General features: G+C 49.6%; 1 protein-coding gene across 1 annotated transcript in view; it reads right to left on the reverse strand.

The window, feature by feature from the left end:
- Positions 1-14,805: 14,805 nt before the first annotated feature.
- DGAT2 (diacylglycerol O-acyltransferase 2) overlaps positions 14,806-20,644 on the reverse strand; it is a 34,070-nt gene continuing 28,231 nt past the window's right edge. Inside the window, exons 5-8 of the mRNA XM_006777907.2 lie at positions 20,217-20,421; positions 19,444-19,618; positions 17,949-18,151; positions 14,806-16,015 (exon numbers count right to left, since the gene is read on the reverse strand). Of these exons, the coding sequence (XP_006777970.1) occupies positions 15,861-16,015; positions 17,949-18,151; positions 19,444-19,618; positions 20,217-20,421 (738 nt within the window). The 3' untranslated portion in view covers positions 14,806-15,860. The remainder of the gene's footprint in view (positions 16,016-17,948; positions 18,152-19,443; positions 19,619-20,216; positions 20,422-20,644) is intronic.

Consider the following 20,644-nt stretch of genomic DNA (forward strand, 5'->3'; position numbering starts at 1 on the left):
CTCCGGCATCCTGCCACCGCTCAGCCACGACCCGCAGAGCCGCTGCAGCCCAAACACCCGCCACCGGAGGGGCAGGACTGCTCTACCCCACCTCGCGCCGCCGACGCCGCTGCCGCTGCCTAAGGAAGAGCCATATTACCGCAGTGCAACCCCCACCGTCCTGCCGAGACCTGGCGTGCTCATTGGTTCAGCTCCTATAGGGGCGGGACCCAACCACAGAGAGGAGACGCGCTATTGGGTAACAGGTCTGTCCTTCGCCGGCCGGAATGGAATGAGGCGGAGGGACCCGAGGATGGCCTCAAATGCGTCTGTCAAACCCGGGTGAGAGCTGGGGCGGTGCTTCTTTTTTCCCAAGTCTAATTGGTTTATTCACAGCCACAGGGCGGGGTCTCCTGTTGGACCCGCAAAGGCCATTGCTCTAGGTCGTTGTCAGTTGTCGGTAAAGGAAGAGGGCGGGTCTGATTAGGTACAGAGTGCGCCTGGGCTCCGGTGTCACGTGCAGGAGGCAAGCGAGTCACCTGATTAGTGAGAGTCAGTCTTCCGAGCCACTTCCGCCCTAACCTAGTTGCCATAGTAACCAGCCTCCTGAAGAGAGCGGGGAGCCTCCCGGCCGGCTGGATCGGGTCCGTTGCAGACCTTCCCTGCCGGCTGGTCTGCACTTAGTTGCAGGCTCCCTAAACATTCTTTTCCTGAAGTGCTGCCGTCCACGTGCGGGGGCTGAAAAGGAACGGCTTATGGTTTGGCATAAAGGCGCCACGCAGGATGCATTAAGACCAGAAACCTGTCGGGTAGTCCCACCAGCTCTTCCAAGACCAACTCTAACCCACAGGCCATGCCCCTCCTCGCTCGCCACTAACTGCTGTCCTGAGCTACGGGGCATGCCAGGCACCCAGGTCTCTGTGTCGTCTCTGTGAGGAGGTTGCTTATGCTGTCCCTAGAAAGCCCTTGCTACTTTTCTCCTAACGCTCATCCATCAAATCTCATCTGGAGCTGGAATCCCTTCCTCCAAAAGGCTTCTCTGATTCATTCTGGGGCCTGATTAGGAATCTTGTCCCCACCATATTCCTGATTATTCTGTTGCATTGTCTTTTAATATGTGCAATACACACATGTAGACGTACACATACATACTGAATTCCTCAAGAAAAAGAACTTTGTCGTTTATCTCTGGATCCCCAGTGTTGAAGTGAAGCCCCCCTCAATGCCACCTCTTCCATGAAGAATCCTGGATCATAGTGACAGTGTCTATAGCAATTGTGTCTATAATAAATAGCATTGAATCGTTCTTTAGGATATTGATCTGCCTTTAACATCCCCCCCGCCCCGCCGCCAAGCCCCCACCCTCACCCCACTGTGAATTTCTTCACTTCGACTGATGGTAGCTCAAAGAACTCAGTGTTTTAAAGTCAAAAACAACAGGAATCAAGCACTTCTGGAATCTTGGCTCTGCCACCTTCTAAATATGTGTCCTAGGCAAGCCAGTTCCTCTCTCTTAGCTTTAGTTTTCCCATCTATAAATAGTAATAGGATGGCTGTAGGGATTAAGTCAACACATATAAATTGCCTAGTTCAAGACCTCACATATAGTTGCACTAAAGATATTGTAATAAAAGGTAAGCATACTATCTTTCCAGGGTGCTCAGAAGTCTAAAGATACTTTGGATCTGACCCCAGAGCTGACTAACATGAATGGCATACTGTCTCCTATTCTGAGTGGTTCCTCATGGCTAGAGCCTAGGGTGTACAGGTGTTTGTTGAGAAGGGAGTAGCTAAGAAATCCCAAATCTCATCTGGCTCAACTCATATAGTGCCATGATCTGGTGGAATTTCACAGAAAACATCTTTCTGTTTCCAAGCTCTATCAGTTTCCTGAGGCTGCTATATCAAATTTCACAAACTAGCCCTAACCAGTTTGGCTCAGTGGATAGAGCGTCAGCCTGCGGACTGAAGGGTCCCAGGTTCGATTCCAGTCAAGGGCATGTATATACCTTGGTTGCAGGCACATCCCCATTAGGAGTTGTGCAAGAGGCAGCTGATCAATGTTTCTCTCTCATCAATGTTTCTAACTCTCTATCCCTCTCCCTTCCTCTCTGTAAAAAATCAATAAAATATTTTTTTTAAAAAAATTCACAAACTGGATGGCCTAAAACAACATAACTTTATTCTTTCACCGTTCTTGAGGTCAGAAACCCCAAACAAAGGTGTCAGCAGGGCTGCACATTCTTAGAAGGCTCTAAGGGAGAATCCTTCCTTGCTCTTTCTGGTGGCTCCACGTAGTCCTTGGCCTGTGGTTGCATAACTCCAATCTACCTTTACCTTCACATGCTTTCTCTCCTTCCTGTGTCTTCTTTTTCTTAAAACAACACTTGTCTGAATGTAGGGTCCACCCAGATAACCCTGATCTCATTTTGAGATCCTTAATTGCAAAGATCCTTTTTCCAAATAAGGTGATGTTCTCAGGATGCAGGGTTTAGAGTGTGGACTCATTTGGGCAGAGTGGGAAGGGGGCATCATTCAACCCACTACAGAAGTTAAGGAAATGGGCCGGGCTCCTTCATTGGCTTCCGTGATAAATGAACACAGAATCACTTCTTCTTTTGGGGTCAGCTCTGAATATTAGCCAACTTTACTACTTCATTCATTCAACAAATGTTCACTGCAGGCTTCCCTGTGTCAAGCCCTTTGCTCGGTGCAGCAAAATCAGACTTGGACTCATCCCCAGAGGACTGCCTTCCTTCTAGAGGAGCCCAGTGGTAAACACCAACAGTAAACAAAGAGTGATAATCCAGTTGCTGGGTCTAAGGGAATTTCAGGGGCTGTGGGAGCCAAAGAAAACAGATTTCACAGTTGAAGGAACATTTAAGCGGGGTATTGAAGGACCAATAAAAATTCACCAGGCAGGTAGGTAGAAAAGAATATTCTAGCAGAGAGAACAGGACCCATTTTTCTACAGCCTTTACTGAGGTTCGACTGCAACAGGCTGATTATTGGGCACTGAAAATGCAGGCCTCGAGTAAACAACCCTTCCCAAACTTTTCCACTACGTGCTACAAACACTAGGAGAGCTGGAATTCTCACCGCGGGGGACATGGCAGAGAACTGAAGTAGCCAGCTGTCGGCAAAATATTCAAGGTAATGCATATAAAGTGTTTAACACAGTGCCTTAGATCTAGTGTTCAACATACGCTACCTATCATTTCTATATGTCCTATTTCATTCTGAAAATTCTTGTATTATTTTAGATCTTATTCCACAATAAGGCTGTATTTGTTGCAACATAAAAATATTTTAATCACTTGGAATAAACTTATGCAGTGCTACATATCCCCTACAGAAAATTGTATCCAAATTTAAAGAGCATGGTTTCTAAGGTGGCCAAATACAAAATACATGCAATGATAGAAGAAGGATCACGGTTGAGGGTTAACAAACTAGCTCACTCCACCAGGCCTTCACAGATGTCTTAAAGGATGATTACGAATTTGATAGATGAACAACAGGGAGTTAGATTTGTTCAGTTCAGGGATGGCTGGTGTTTTAACAGCTAACTTTATTATCATATTGGGCACTGAAATCAATCATTCAGTTTCCAGAGCCAAAAAGGCAAACCTACTCCAATCCATTTTGCCTCCTCTTCTTCCTCCCTCTTTACTCCAGATCTCATAGACATGATACATCGAGTAAATAAAAGCAAGATAGGGCTGATTGGTCTGTTGATGCCTCAAACTTAATTAAATTAAAATCTATCCCTTTATCTCAACAGAATCCTCTTTCTTCCACTCATTTATTTAGTCAAATATCCATCAGACCTTTATCAGGTGCCCAGCCTGGGGAACATGGATTACAGAAATCATGCAGATAGAATCCCTCCCTGTAAAAGGTTGGCAGATAACTTCAGTACAAAGTGGTAAGTGCCGCCATTGAGATGATATATAAAGTACAATGGAAGCATAGAAAGGACGTTGCTAACTGCAATGTGTTGTGTAAGAAGACTTTCTAGAGGAGAAAGACTATTATAGGCAGAAGGAACAGTATAAGCAAACACACTGAGGCAGAGGCCATGGCATTTGCATACTTTAACAGGATTGAAACAAAGGTTGCACAGGGGAGCAATAGAGAAAGAGCCTGGAAGAAGACAGGGCCTGGTGAGAGGAAGCTTGCTGCCAGGCTAAAGAACTTGGGCTTAGTTTTAGGCAACAGGAAGTCATTTAGAAAGATCCTCAAGCCCTAACCGGTTTGGCTCAGTGGATAGAGAATCTGCCTGCGGACTGAAGGGTCCCGGCTTCAATTCCGGTCAAGGGCACATCTATCCCTCTCCCTTCCTCTCTGAAATTAATAAAAATATTTTTTTAAAAAAAGAAAATTTCTTAATAAAAAAAAAAAAAAGAAGAAGAAAGATCCTCAAGCAGCCCCTGAGAGGCAGCTTTGAAGGGGCAGGACCAAAGGAGCAAGACTCCTGTAGAAAGCCAAGTGAAAATGATAAAACAAAAAGGCCGGCCCCTGAGAGCCTGCACACACCCAACAAAGCTGAAAGGCAAGTCAAGTCGTTGGGCAGCATTTCTTCTCCTTTCTCAAACCTTCAAGATCACTTTTCCATAAAATCCACCCTAGACCTGAACCAATTGCTACCGCCTCCGGGCTCCTACAGCACTGACCTCCCGTTAGTACTGTGTCCCCGTACCTAGTTATACACTAAGTGCTGTGTGTTGGTCTCGCCCGGTGTGCTTTTGATTGTGTTCTGGTTCCCTGGACATCCTGACCCAGAGGACAGGCTTCATTGGCGTCCATGATAAATGACTGACAGGATGAATGAATACAATCAGTGAACGAATGGGTGACTGCTTGAGGAAGTGAATGTCTGGATGACAAGGGCCTCCATACCTCCCCCACGGGACAGAGCCCCATAGAGAGGACATTAGCTTGCCCAAGGTCACACACCAAGTTCATAGCAAAGCTGCGATGGAGACTTGGGCTCTTGCCCCGAGTCAGAGCACCTTCTTCAGTTCCAGTGTTTGTCACACTGCCACGGCCCATACACGTGCCAATGTGAGTACATGAACTTGTGAATGTATGGGCCAGCTGGGTGACACACATTGCATACAAATGCACCCAACCCAGGGGGCTGATTTAGTCAGAACTGCCCCAAGAAAGCTTTCCCTGGGAACTTCAGATTTTTCCAATGATGCTGAAGGATGAGTAGGTGCCAGCTGGACAACAAAGAGACGTGAGCCAAGAGGTGCAATTGGGGCTGAAGGAACAGCCTGAAGAAGGAGCAGGGAACACTGAAGGAACTAAGATAGAAGGCCAATCAGGAGTAGGCAGAGAGAAGGAGGGGGATGGGGGGAGGGAGGAGAAAAAGAAGGAAAGAAAATGAATGCTATTTCAAAAATAAAATCAAAGACCGCCTTCAATTTATTTTACAGTTTAGTATCGTTTTTATTTGTTATTTCATGTGACAGAAGCAGCATTATCTTTTCAATGCTTAGAGCTTCTGAAGTTTAAATTCAGCCCTGATGGCACAGAATGAAGGTGGAGATTCTGGCAGAAGCCGGATCCTGCCAGGTGTTGCAGCCCCAGTGGAGTTTGACGTTGAGGTTCATGGGCAACTATGAAAGGGTCTAAGCAGGGGAGAGACATGACCTGATTTATGTTTTAGAAATGCCACTTTGGCTGCTGTGTCAAGAGCAGGTTCAAGGATTGGAGAGGAGTGAAAATGACAACAATAAATGGTGCCTTTTCTTCCTTGAGTTAGAGGACAATTAGAACAAAGGAAGATGGCTGAGTTTCTGGAAATTAAGGGGCTGAAAGGATGCCTGCTTTCCCTTGTTCACTTGCCCAGACAGGCCTGGTTCCCCAAGGTTCCTGAGAATGAGCATCCTGGACATAAGTGGTGGGACTGGAAGAGCTCCAAGCCAGGGGAGAGAAAACACTAGAGCTCTCTGAGCCAGCAGCTTATTGGCTGATGATGTTAGGCAAATTGATTTCCTTCCCTGAGCCTACAGGTCGTCCTGAGGGCTAGAGAGAACTAACTTTTACTTAATATTTTACATATGTTACTATGGTCCATCCCCACGCGATCCTTTGAAGTAGCTATTCTTGCCCCGGTTCTTCAGCAACCTAAAAGAGAGGCTCTGAAAATGGAAATGAGCTGCCCAAAGTCATATGGTCCTTAGTGGCAGATTGACGTGTGAACCCAGATCTCTTTCTCCTGGACTCTGTCCCCCAGACCACACTTCTTGCAGTAAGTAGAATACACTATTTAGAAACCAGAATTTTACCAAAAGGATGAGACTCTCACTCCCATCAACAGCCAAGTGTAGGTACAAAAAAAATCCAAAGGATAAAACTCTCTACCCAATTCTTCTTCTTTCTCTTCCTAAATAATTTAGTTCAAAAGTCTTTAGGGTGGAGCTGAGAGCTAAGTCAGGGTTAGCATGGGGTGAGGGGTGGGGTGGTAGTCCAGAGCATGGAGCCAGAACCAGAGCGAGATGAGGAGGGTGCCCACATAGGGCAAAAAGTGAGTGCAGGGGGAGATCCTGGCACAAGGTGGAGAATAAACTGGAGTGGGTAAGTAGTATGTTCATGTGGGAGGCGCCTGGAGTCCAAGCAGGATAAGAAGAGGACTGGTTCAATAATTTGTGAGACCCAGTGCAAAATGAAAACACAAAGTTGCTTGTTCAAAAAATAAGAATTCCAAGAAGGTAACAGCATAAATGAAGCAGGGGCCCTTGTAAGCACTGAGTCCAGTGCAACTACATAGGCCAAATCCCATGAAGCCAGCCCTGGTGAGGAAAGTCTCAATATGCAGTTGGATGGAGAACGATGGCAATGCTGGGAGGTAGATTACTAACACAGGGATTGGTCAAATACACATAGTAAGGATTTTTAAAAAACAAACAAAATGGAACAGAATACATTTTAAAGATCTTATTGACTTTATTCAGTGATTCATGAATCAGATACCATCCAGCAGACAGAAAGGCGCTCCAAGGAGCTGAACAAAATCAAAGACATTTGTAGGCAGAAGGGAGTGGGAACAAGAAAGTTCTGCTAGCAAAAAGCTGGTGGGTTGTGGCACGACTCCTCTCTCTTAGGGGATGGCTATGAGGCAGATTATCTCACTGATGCTGACCAGGTGGTTCCTGATTGGCTGGTTTAAGATTCCATTGCTGGGAGAGGCTGAAATTATAATTAAGGTAAGCCTCACTTTGGTGATGTGGAGTTTAGCATAAATGACTCCAGTTGGGGCCTGTTGTCTTGTTTTTTAACAGGATAATGGCAGCCAGTTTGTTAGGGGCAAAAATAGAATATTGGTGACTAGCTATGGTTATGGGAAATATTAATCATGCTCTGTGAACCATGGTTGTCTTGTGTTGGTTAAAGAAAGGACATTCTGTCCTAGCCAGGTTGGCTCAGTGGGTAGAGCACTGGCCTGTGGACTGAAGGGTTCTGGGTTCATTTCCAGTCAAGGGCACATGCGTGTGTTGTGTGCTCGATCCCCAGATGTGGGTGTGCAGGAGGCAGCTGATCAATTATTCTCTCTCATCATTGATGTTTCTATCTCTCTCTCCCTCTCCCTTCTTCTCTGAAATCGATAAAAATATATTTTTTTAAAAAAGAAAAAGAAAGGACAGTCTGATGTGGCTGGGAGTTGCATGCCCCCAGGGCCTGGGAATCAAATGTGGAGCCATTCTCATTCAAGAACTGCCTATTATGCCCTAACCAGTTTGGCTCAGTGGATAGGTTGCGGGCACATCCCCAGTGGGGAGTGTGCAGGAGGCAGCTGATCAATGTTTCTCTCTCATTGATGTTTCTAACTCTCTATCCCTCTCCCTTCCTCTCTGTAAAAAATCAATAAAATATATATATTTTTGAAAGAACTGCCTATTATCATGGAAAGATTAAAAAACTTGTTACCCAAATAATGGAGTCCCACCCAGCCTCCTACTTCCCCATGCCTGTAATCCCTATTTCACCATCTAATCTTTGTCCTACCCTATATAAGCAGCTGGTTTATGGGGAGCTGCAGAGCAGATTTTTGTGGATGATCTACTACTCTCCCACACTGCTGGCATTATTGGAATAAATGTTCATATGATTCAACCCTGTCTCTGCTTAATTGGCGCAAGTAGCGACAGGCAGTATGGACCCCTTGATTGTCCGGTTACAAGTTTTCTATCAGAAAAAAGGTGTTACAAATACAGGAAGAGAGAGAGAACTAGAATGAACTCTGTGGGGATAGACTAAAATTACTCAGATCTTCGTTTCTAAATATCACCCTCCACTGAAAAGCCAACACTATTTTGTCTACAAGAGACACATTTGGTTCTCCTAAGAGGAACCAAGATTCTTTTAAGAGTCTCTGGATTGGGCCACAAAAAGTACAACATGATCCTAGGACATCACATGATCCTAGGACATCTAGTTGTGCCAGGAAGAAAGGAAATACTAAAAAAAAAAAAAAAGCCTGGAGACATGTCAAAAAGACATAGAAGCCAAGCTACAGGGGCTCCCCCTGGCTAAAGCTGGGGCAGTTTGAGCATCAAAATAAATAATGATAGAACAGTTTATAGCCCATTACATAAAATAGGGATCCGTGAGTCTTTATTAATATAAATCAATAATAAACTGCTTTATAAGAGAAAAGATAGTACATAGCCTCAAAGTATGGAAAAAGGTAAAATCCTGACAGTCACCACCTTAATCAAGTGATCAAAGTGAACATTCCCTATGGGGCAATGGAAATCATGCCCACTTGATAGGATATGGGGAAAGAATGAGTCCATTATCACTTCTGGGATATTTCTGCTAACGATGGATTACCAGAACCAATCATGAGATTAGACACAACAAAATTAAATAGTGTTCCACAGAATATATTTAAAAATATATTCTGGTCTGTAATCTTTTAAAAAAATATTTATTGATTTTTTACAGAGAGAAAAGGAAAGGAATAGAGAGTTGGAAACATCGATTCAGCTGCCTCCTGCACACTTCCTACTGGGGATGTGCCTGCAACCAAGGTACATGCCCTTGACCAGAATCAAACCTGCGACCCTTCAGTCCACAGGCCAACACTCTATCCACTGAGCCAAACCAGTTAGGGCTGTAATCTTTTTTAAAAAATTGATTTTTGAGAGAGGGGAAAGGGGGGGAGGGAGAGAGAAACATTAATTGGTTGATTTTTTAAAATATAATTTTATTGATTTCATAGAGGAAGGGAGGAGAAAGAAATAGAAACTTTAATGATGAGAGAGAATCATTGATTGGCTGCCTCCTGCACGCCCCGCACTGGGGATTGAGTCCGCAACCCAGGCATATGCCCTCACCGGGAATCAAACTGTGACCTCCTGGTCCATAGGTCAATGCTCAAACACTGAGCCATGCTTGCCAGGCAATTAATTGGTTGATTCTTGTATGTGTCCTGACCAGGTATTGAATCCACAACCTTGGGGTATCGGGAGACACTCTACCCAACTGAGCTACCCAGCCAGGGCTGGCCTTTCAATCTTTAAGATTGTTGAGGTCATGATAGTCAAAGAGAGACTGAGGAACTTTTTTAAATAAAAAGAGTACTTGGTATGTGCCAGGCATTGTTGTAAGCAGTTTCTGTGTATCCTCACAATGATGCCATGAGAAACTATTGGAACTGATGAGTGAGTTCCATGAGGTTGCAGGATGCAAGATCAATATGCAAAAGCCAATTGTGTTTCCGTACACTAAGATGGCAATCTGAAAATGAAAGTAAGAAACAATTCCATTTACAATAGCAGTAAAAGAATAAAATGCTTAAAATTTTTAAGAAAAGTGCACATTTGTACACATGCACTTGAAAGAAATTGAAAGAAATGAAAGAAAACCCCCAACAAATGGAAAGACATCCAGAAGACTTAATATTGCTAAAATAACAATATTGACCAAATTCATCTATAAATGTATAATCCCAAATACCTATTAAACCAAATCCCTATTAAAGGTATAAATCCAAATCCCTATTAAAATCCCAGTTGCCTTTGGGGGGGGGCAGGCATTAAACAGATCATAAAGTTCATATGCAAATGCAAGGGACACAAAATAACCAAAACAATCTCATAAAAGAACAAAGTTAGGACTCACTCTTCCCAATTTCTAAATTAATTTCAAAGTTAATCAAGACAGTGTGGTACTGCAGTTAAGTGCTGCATAGAAATATAGATCAATGGAATAGAACTGAGAATCCAGGAATAAACCCTTAAATTTGTGGTCAATTAATTTTTGACAAAGTGCCATGACAATTCAATGAGGAAAGAATAGTTTTGTTTTTTTATGGTGCTGAGATAACTGGATGACCATATGCAAAAGAAGAAAGGTTGGACCCTTCACCATATACAAAAATGGACTCAGAATAGTTCAGAGATCTCAATGTAACAGATAAAAACTCTAAAACGTTTAGAAGAAAACATAAGAGCAAATCTTTGTGGCCTTGGATTAGGCTATGGCTTCTTAGATACCAAAGCAAATGCTACAACAACAACAACAAACTAAATTTGATTACACCAAAATTAAAAACTTCTGTGCTTCAAAGAACAAATGATACATTTGATTCATGATCCATGTTACACCATGGATGAACCTCAAAAACATTATGCTACGTGAAAAAAGCCAGACACAAAAGTCCACATATTGTGTAATTCCATTTATTAATTTTTTCAAGGATATGTTTTCATTGAGTTTTCCACGAGAGGAAGAGGAAGAGAGAGAGAAAGAGAGGGAGATGGAGAGGAAGAGGGAGAGAGAGAGAAAGAGAGGGAGAGGGAGAGGAAGAGGGAGAGGGAGAGGGAGAGGGAGGGGGGTAGAGAGGAGAGAGAGAGAGAGAGAGAGAGAGAGAGAGAGAGAGAAATATCAATCGGTTGCCTTCTGTATGCACCCAGACTGGGTATCAAACTGTCAACCTAGGTATGTGCCCTGATCGGGAATCAAACGTCTCCCCGGGATCCAGAGCTACTGGGGAAAGGGGACTCTGGTCCCATCTCCCAGTCTCCTTCAACACCCACCACTTCACCCTAAGCAGCTCAGTTTCCATCTGTTTTATATAATGGCTGCCAGGTAGGGCTTGGTTTGCAGAGAGTACTCAGTGTGAAAACCCCTGCTCAAGGTCAGCCCTCAGGCCCTTGCAAGTGTGCACAGCCAGGGATTTCCGAGAATGGAGGCCTTTCTCCCAAACACACTAGCTCCTTATGAAGTCAAGTGCACGTCTGCATCCTGGTGTAATTACTTGCATCCAAATGGGCAACAGACACAGGCCTGCGGGTACGAAGACATCCCTGAGCCGGCTCCCAACCAGATGAGGCAGAAGGTGCTGGAGCCCTGGCTCAAGTGGAGGCAGCAGGAAGGGAGTGCCAGATGCTCACGGTCCAGATCCTCTCCGATCCTATGAGACGTGTTTCTTTGCTCCCTTCCCTCCCTCCTTCTCTTCCTTCTGGATTTACTGAGCACCTGTCTGTGTCAGGGGCTGGGGTACAAAGGCAAAGCTAGCACCCCCAAGCCCTCACAGCCCTGTGAGAGCATCATCCAGAAAACGGCTGTGACTGGGGTGTGTGCAGGATGCAGGGGGAGCGCCAAGTGACTCAGGGAAGGTTCTCCAGTGGAGTTACAGCTGAGCTGGGATTTGAAGAATGAGAAGGGCATTCCAGGTGGAGGGAACTGCATGTGCAAAGGCAGGATGGCAACCAGGTGGCAGCTTACAGGAGCACCCTGTGAGCTGGGCTGAGTTGAGGGGGCTGGGGGCTGAGGCTAGGGACCTCTGCTCCCCCTCTCTGAGCCTCAGTTTTGGCATCTAGAACATGGGCATGACAACCCAGTTGCTGGCTCCTGTCAACCCAGGTGCTCCAGGAAGTAGAGCCCTAGGCTGGACTCATTAGGGGGAAGGCCTGGGAGGTAAGGGCGGGGCTGGGGAATACCCTGCATCTTCCTGCAGCTGGGGGCTCGACAAGGGGAGGAGTCCCTGAGCCATGTAGCCTGCACTGCCCACCAAGCAGCCTGCCCTGGTGTGCTTACTGCACTATCACTGCCAAGGAGCCCCTGGGGGAGCGGGAGACAGGGCTGAGGCACGGGCACAGGAATGAATCTCCCTGTGAGCCCCTGCAGGGAGAGGTCTAGGGGGTCTCCCCTGCCGGAGCACAGGACTCTGCTGTCCCCAGAACCCGGTCAAAGCCCCAGGAGGAGGGGCAAGGAGGGGTGTATTTCCAGAGACTACTGCTCCGATGACCACAGACTGGCCTAAACAAACAGGAACATGTGCTCTCCCCGTTCTGGGGCCAGAATCTGAAACCAGGGTGTCTGTGCTGTGCTCCCTCCAAGGGCTCCAGGGGAGGGTCCTTCCTGTCTCTTCAGCCCCTGTCCAGCTTTGAGGTCCTGTGAGTCTGTGATTTTACAATTTCTAGCTTCTAGCCCAGGGGTTGAGCTGGATACGTGTCAAAATGTGAAAAGAAAACTTAGGCAGCTGCAAGGAATTTGCCTCTGAACCATCTTCAGTGCCCCCTAGTGGCCACATCTGGGGAGCACAAGCAGAATCATGGAATTGACCTTCAGGCTGAAACTGCTGCCCCACCTTCAAGGTTCAAAGGCAGGAGGTCTCCTGGAAAAGAAAGTTCCAGTTCCTTCTCCCAAGGTAACAACTTCCAACCCAAGGCGGTGCTCACAGCATTTCCCCAAGTCTCTCCACCCACAACTGAAAGTGGAGCTGGCCTCTGCTCTGCACAGGCAGCTGCTACCAGAGGTCCTCCAACTTTTTAAACAGGGGGCCAGTTCACTGTCCCTCAGACATTCCACACATGCGCACTGCGGGCTCCGGACGAGTCGGCTGCTAAGCAGGACAGGCAGCGGCGGCAAAACCCCCCGGCGGGCCCGATAAATGTTTTCGGCGGGCTGCATGTGGCCTGCGGGCCGTAGTTTGAGGACCCCTGTTAGACATACAGTAAGTACAGTGTGCCAGGCGAGGTGACCCCTCTGACATTTGGGGCCTGGCTATGCTCTTCCTTAGGCAGAGATGGTGGTGTGCCCTCGTGCACAGGTGTTCAACCTTCAAAAATTAATACTGAGCCCTGGCTGGTTTGGCTCAGTAGATAGAGCGTCGGCCTGCGGACTGAGGGGTCCCAGGTTCGATTCCGGTCAAGGGCATGTACCTTGGTTGCGGGCACATCCCCTGTGAGGGGTGTGCAGGAGGCAGCTGATCAATGTTTCTCTCTCATCCATGTTTCTAACTCTCTATCCCTCTCCCTTCTTCTCTGTAAAAAATCAATAAAAAATATTTTTAAAAAATTAATACTGAAAATAATGGCCTACGTTTGTGGGGTGACCTAGGTTAAAATCAGGACTTGGCCTGGAGCCAGAGGCTGAGGGTCACGGCTAGCCTGGCTGGGGCTGGGATGGGACTGAGACTCATCACAATAAGGCCTTTCCTCTGTCCCAAAGGACGTGTCTGTCCTCTGACCTGGGTTCTGTGGCCCGGGGCCTGCCTGGTGCTACAGAATTCAGTCTCTGTGGGCCTTTCCAAGGCACCTCCTTTCTCCACCCTGCTCTCCTGCCCACTTAGAGATTCTGGAGAAGCCAGCTCCCCACCTTTCCAAGCGAAGCCCCATTGCAGACCTCTGGATACCTCTCTACCGGCACCTCTCCATCACTCAAACCAGCAATGCTGGCTCCTCTGTTGGCATTTACTGCTCTGCCCTTCAACTCCTTCTTGGCAAATTTCCAGTCACCTTTTGCATCCCGGCTCAGGTATCAGGGTTCCAGTTCAATGAGGCCCCCCAGGCTGGGGTAGGGGCATCTGGTCACAGGTCTGACCACCCTGCCTATCCTCAGCTATTTCCAATGTTCGCTTCTGCTCCCAAGGAGCCCACTCACAGCTTCTGAAACAGGAGCAGTCCCTGGGGTGGATGAATGGCGAGGACAGGCACCAAGGCAGTCGGGAAGTTGGGATGAGGTCCTTTAGTCTCAGCTGGGAAGGGTTTCCCAGGTGCTTTGCACTCACTGAACTGAGTGGAATCAGAACAGAGAGATGGCATCTTATAAGACCCGGATGTGGCATGAAATCACTAGAGTGACAGCAGCCAGAGGTCTTCCCCTTTGTGGTATAACTTAGGCCAGGGGCAAGGGACACCGTGTGAGCAATCCCTGAGGACCTTTCCAGCTCAGCCTTGCCAGGACCTTGCGGCTGGACAGCAGCCCGTTAGCAGGTGTGGTAGGGGGCTGTGAGGGGGCTCCAAGGCCCCCGACATCCCTATTCACTCCGTCTGTAATCTTCGTGAGTGTGACCTGGGCCTCACACTCGTATCTAATGAAGAGAATATGGCAAAAGTGACAGGTGATCACTTCCGAGATTAGCTTATAAAAGACTGTGACTTCTGCCTGTACTCTTCTCTAGCTGACGGAGGCAGCTGCCATGCTCTGAGATATTCTATGGAAAGACCCACATGGCAAGGAACTGAGAGTGGCCTAAGAGCCAGTGAGGAAGTGAATTCTGCCAACAATGACGTGAATGACCTTCAAAGTGGACCCTCCCAGCTGATACCCTGGCTGCAGCCTTGTGAGAGGCCCTGATGCAGAGGCCCCGCTAAGCCAGACCTCGACAACAGGCCCACAGAAGCTGTGGACAGTGTTGTCTGAAGCCACTAAGTGTTGGACTAATTTGTTATATGACAGCAGATAATTAATACACCACTCAGGGCCATGTGGGCCAAAGGAGTGCGGGGAAGGGGCCGTGGCAGGGAGCTACAGTCTCCCCAAGTGTCAGGGGCAAGATGCAGATGTTGCCCCAGCAAGAACTCAGAGGACGCTCATTTTTATTTATCTGTTTAGGAATATACAAAAGACTGACATGGTACAATGGTCTCATCAAGAGAAAACAGAACACACAGAAGAAAGGCGGGGTTTCCTCCCTGGCCCCCATCCTCCCTAAAAGGCACACACATCTGACGCGTGGGTTCGGGGGGCTCCTACCCAGAAACCAATCTGATGCTCAGAAGGCCAGGCTCCTCTGTGAAGAGGAAGAGGGGCTCCTTCCTCACACCTCCCCTTGGGGGTGTGGGGTTAAGCAAAACGAGGCCACCGGAAATATGGGCTTCTGGCCAAGGCCTGGTCAGTGCTGGGTCCACGTCACCAGCCCCCTGAGGAAAACCAGTCACTCCAAGCAGAACATGGTAGCTGGATAATCCAAGAGACGGTATGCCTGGGCTAGCCCTGCTCGCGGCACAGGCTCATCACCACCCCCACCGCCTCTGCGGAGGCCAGTCCAGGCTCAGGGTGAAAGACGGGGGACGTGGCAGAGAGGAGAATTGCTGGAACGGTCCAGATGCCCATCACCGCTCTCTTCAAAACGGGGACAACTGTGCCTTCGAGGGTTCCCCTTGTCCAGAGGGACTAGTCCTGCCATCAAGTCAAGGCAGCTGGGACTAGAGGTGTTTGTGTCAGGAGCGGCTTCTGCTCCTCATCCTCCAGGGCCAAAGAGCAAATCGTCTAACTGGCCCGGGTCACGAACGGCGGTCCTTCTTCCCCAGCCAGCCAGCCAGGCCCGCGCTCTCTCTTTAACTTCAGGAATGGAAGAAGAGGGGCTGGTTGGGAAACGCTAAAGGCCCCGAGGTGTTCACCACCACCTAGAACAGCACAAACTGGAAGGGGACGAGCCTGAAATGTCCAAGTGTTTCCCTTCCTAAAAAAGACCTAACATTTTCATGGTTTAACAAAATTATTATAATTTCTTTTAAATAACCCACAGACACCCATGACACTTCCAAATTTACAGAACAAAAAGCACTCGAGAACTTGGCGGGAAACGGCTGGCGGCGGAGCGGGGTCCTCCCGGCACCCGGCCGAGGGCTGGCTCAGTTCACCTCCAGGACCTCGGTCTCCGGGAGGCCGAAGCTGGTCTTGTGTTTGTCGAAGAGTTTCACCAGGGCCTCCATGTACATGGCGTGGTACAGGTCGATGTCCTGCTGGGTCGGGTGCTCCAGCTTGGGAATGGTGATGGGCTCCCCCACTGCAGGGAAGGGGCAGAGGCCTCTGGTTAGTCCGTGCCATTCGGCCAGCCTCCCTGGGTGTTTACCCCGATGTCGACGGCAGTGACCCTGTGCTACGTGCCGACCACGTGCCAGGAACTGTGCTGAATGTGCTCTGCCCTAGGTTGTCCTTTTGCAGCTGAGAGGACTAAGGCCCGGTGGCATGGGAAGGGACCTGCCCAAGACCACAGAGCCACGAGGCAGGAAGGGGGAGGAAGCCTGGCTGCACCCACTGCACTCAGCTGGGAGCTCCCGTGAGAGCTGTGGGATCGGGGAACTGCTTGGCTGTGGCCCAGCCCCGGGCAAGTGACTTTGCCTCTCGGAGCCTCAGCTTCCTCACCTATCACACAGGGGTCCTGCCTCAGGGGGCTTTGCTGAGGATTCTGTGAATCGTGACATGCTCTGAGAAGTGTGGTAAGTGTGGCAGAGGGAGAGGGCAGCATTCATACTTCTGGGCATTGTTTCCTTTCCTAATCCTGTTTCATCTCCATCCCGGCTCATCACCAAGTTCTGTCAAAGACATTTCTGAAATTCCTCCCAAGTTCTCTTCCATCTCCACTGCCACTCCCTCGATCCAAGTCACCGGCTACCCAAAAGCCTCTGGCGTGGTCTTGTGGCTTCCAATTTTGCCCTTTCTAATCCGTTTTCTATCCAGAAGCCCCAAGGATCTCTTTAAAATGCAAATCCGAACCTTCCCTCTCCCAAACTATATATATATATCCGAGGCTGAAGTCATGTTTATTGGGATAAAGGGGCATGTGATGACCACTAACAAGTATCTATTGGGAAGGAGGGTGCAGGGAGTGGTTCCTAACACCCCCAGGAACTCATTCCTGGATGTAGAGGGTGCTGGGAGCAGTATGATCATCTCCTGGCGTCTCCCCACCACCATAGGCCTGGGGGAGCCAAACAGATGGAAGAGGTTCACAGACAATTCTGTAGCTCTCTGCCTTTCTCCTTAACACCTCCTCCATTCCCAAGCAAGTCGGCTAAACCACACTCACCACAGTGGTCCCAGCTTTCCACTATTAAAGTGAAAACCAAATTCCTTCATGACGCCCACAGGACCCCATCCCTGGCCAGCCACCCCAAGCATGAAAACGTCTCTGCTGCCTCACAGAGAGCAGAGATGGATGGGAGAGTCTAGGTCACGTGACCCGAAATGCAGGAAGTCAGTCTCCGAGTAAAGTACAGACAGCATACCCGGCTCTGATCATTCAGAGTATCTGTGTGAGCTTTGGCCCCTCAAGTCCATAGCCTGTGGCCCACATGCTCCTATGTGATCTCCAGCTTGTGAACCATTAACACACACACACAACCCCCTACCAGAGACAATTCTTTGGAATCCTCTACATGATCCCGAATAAACCCAGAACAACATAGGTGAAGGCGAAGGGCAGCCACTTTTCTGCCACACTTTTCACAGGACTATGTTCTCCAGTCATGTTTTCTTACTGTTCCTCAAAACTCTATACAGTCTTGCTTTGGGGACTTCACTTAGGCTATTGTTTCTGACAAAAACTCCCTCCTTCTACCTCTTTTGCTGGATAATTCCTATTCAGCTAACGGTCTAAGAGTCATCTCCTCCCTGGGGTCCACTATGATCGCTGAGCATGCCGCACGTCCCACTCACACCCCCTGTTGATCTTTGCTCTAATAGGATCTTCCCTGATAGACCACTGGGCCCTGCAAACACAGAACTGCTGGGTCTTGTTTGTCAGCACAGCTTGGCTCACAGTAATAAAACTCTACCCCGTCACCCCACCCCCACCTCCACCAATAATCCCCCTATGGCAGCACCCACATGTCCTCCTGGTTTAGAGCACGGACATCAGGGCCAGGTGGTGTGCCACTAACTCCACCACTAACTCGCTGTGCCCCCCAAGTTCAGGGTCTTCAAGTAGGGAGGCTCACCGACAGTGGTGATGGGCTTGGAGTAGGGCACCAGCCCCCAGGTGTCAGAGGAGAAGAGGCCTCGGCCGTGGAAGATGCACGGGGCGAAGCCAATGTACTTCTGGAACTTCTTCTGGACCCATCGGCCCCAGGAGCCCTCCTCGAAGATCACTTGCTTGTAGACCTCATTCTCTCCGAACGAGTAGGTGGGAACCAGGTCGGCTCTGGAAGGGAGAGGCCAGGCCTGTCACTCCCCAGTCACTGGCTTCAGTTCCTCCTGTCAGCCCTAGAGGCCCTGGACACTAGCCAAGCTCCCCTCCCCCAGGGCTGTGCCAGAACCCCCCGGGGGGTCCCAAACGTGTGTCCCCTCACTACCAGGTTCAGATGGGCCCTCTGCCCCCCTGCTAGTGACTGGGGAGCATGTCAGGACTTTGGGAGCACTGGGCAAAGGGAAGGTGGAGGACCCTGCTCTAGCAGGCCTGGTCTCTCTCATCCTCCAGGCCTGCCTCTGCTGGAAAGCTCTCCCTGTCCCACACCCAACCAAGGCCTCTCTCAGTTCCGTGTCACAGCCCTCAACACATCGTGTTGTCGCTGTCTGTCCCTTCATACTTCCCCCTGCCCTGAACACATGGACTGGGTCTAAATGGTCGTGTGCCCAGGGCCTGGCACAGGCTGGGCCTGAAGAGTAGCCTCTTCTAGAGCCTGGGGTAAGGTCCTGAGAGGACAGAGAGGAGTGGTGGGTGGGGCCCAAATGGTTGGCGCCATCCCTAACTTGTGGTTGACTGCAGGCTACATCCTCTCCCACTCCAGGTCTACCATTGCTGGAGGTCTGTCACCTCAAAGCCCTCCTCCTGGGGTTGCCCAGAGCACAGAGATGGGAAGAAAACAGTGGACCTGGAGTCCAGGGAGCTTAGCTCTGCATTTTACAACGTGACCCCCCCACTGGGCCACTTAGCCTCACTCGGTTTCCTCACGTGGGAAATAGGACGTCACCACTGGCAGGGTTGCTGTGGCATCCAAGGGGACTGAGAACTGACTGTGCTCTGTCCAGTGACATGTGGTGAACAGGTGGCTACATAGAATGTGCCTCTGGTTTTCTAGAAAAGGTCACAGACACCCAAGCTGCCCAGCTCCTGTCCACCTGCCCTTAGCATCACCCCTCCGGGGAGCCTCGCTGCTGTCTCCAACCACGCCACCCTCATTTCTGCTAGCAGCATGGCACAGCTTTGGACCCCGGCCATTGTCCTGTGTACGATCCTGGCCTCTCAGCCCACCTGCGAGGGCTCAGGGGACACAGGCCGCACCTCTGCCCTACTCAGACGCCAAGGCTATTCTTCGACAACTTGGCCTGAACCTCTGGGCTCCACCCTCCCCTCCCCCGCCACAGGACAGATGCTCTTCTGTGCCTTCCTGGCGTCTGGGCCTCCAGGAGCCGGGGAGCTGCTGACAGTGTGTACGTTGTGTGTGTGTGTGTGTGTGTGTGTGTGTGTGTGTGTGCGTGCACGGAGGCACTCACCCATGTCGCAGGGCCAGCTTCACAAAGCCCTTGCGGTTGCGCAGGGTGACCGCATTCTTGCCGGGCATGGAGCTCAGAGACTCTGCTGCGCCCCCCACTACGATGATGATGGCATTGCCACTCCCGTTCTTTGAAAGCAAGTAGTCGATGGTGTCCCGGTTCACAGGGCAGATGCCTGGGAGGAGGGAAGACACACCGTCAGGGCTCCCATGTCTCCCCCCACACAGTCATGTGTAAGCAGGCTGGGGCCCCAGACCTAACCCTGTCTCTTCGAAGCTGCATGGCCCCCTCTGTAAGCTATTCTTTTTTCTGAGCCTTGGCTTACTTATCTGTAAAATGGGGATAACGTTACAAGGTTGTTTAGGTAATTCATTCATTGGGCAAATACTGCCTGAGGTCTTAAGTCTGCCAGGCGGATGCCAGGTGCTGGGAAGCCCAGTGAATCAGGCTGCTGGGGGTCACGGTGGTCGGGGGAACAATGACAGTGCCATGGACAACAATCAGGTTGTGCAGAGGGCAGCACGGGGCTGGGGTACCCAGAAAAGGGGCCAGAGAAGGCTTCCTAGGGAAGATGCTATCCACGTTGAAGGTTGAAGACTTATGCACAGCTCTCCTGCTTAGCCCTGACCCGCAGTGCCTGCAGCAGGCTGCATCGCTCAGCACGGGACCAGTGTGGTGTATTGGCTTGCTGGCCAACCTGTCCTCTGGCTCAGTGGAGAGGCTCAGGTCTTGCCAGTGGGGCACAGTAAGGACGAGCAGCCATGGAGTCTCACCTCCGGACATCAGGTACTCCCTCAGCACTGGCATCCGGAAGTTGCCGGCCAGCGTGGCCAGGTAGGGCCTTATGCCGGGGAACTTCTTGCTCACTTCCGTGGCCTCTGTGCTGAAGTTGCAGAAGGCACCCAGACCCATGATGCCGTGGGGGTGGTATCCGAAGATGTAGTTCCTGGTGGTCAGCAGGTTGTGAGTCTTCACCAGCTGCAGGGAAAAAAAGCTTGGGTGAGAGGAAACTGGCCAGGGGGGTGGGGTCCTGAGGCACACCCAGAAGGTCCAGGAGAGGCTGGCTTTGCCATACCCCCGGGACTCTGGGCCTCAAGGACTGGAGTGACTTTCCACACCTGACCTCAGACTCCTCATCACTGGGCCACAGTGCCAGAGCTCGTCAGCTGCCATTTGGACAGCAAGTCCCCAGGGCGGGCGG

The sequence above is a fragment of the Myotis davidii genome, unplaced genomic scaffold, assembly GCF_000327345.1.
Source record: "Myotis davidii unplaced genomic scaffold, ASM32734v1 scaffold169, whole genome shotgun sequence".
Lineage (NCBI taxonomy): Eukaryota > Metazoa > Chordata > Mammalia > Chiroptera > Vespertilionidae > Myotis > Myotis davidii.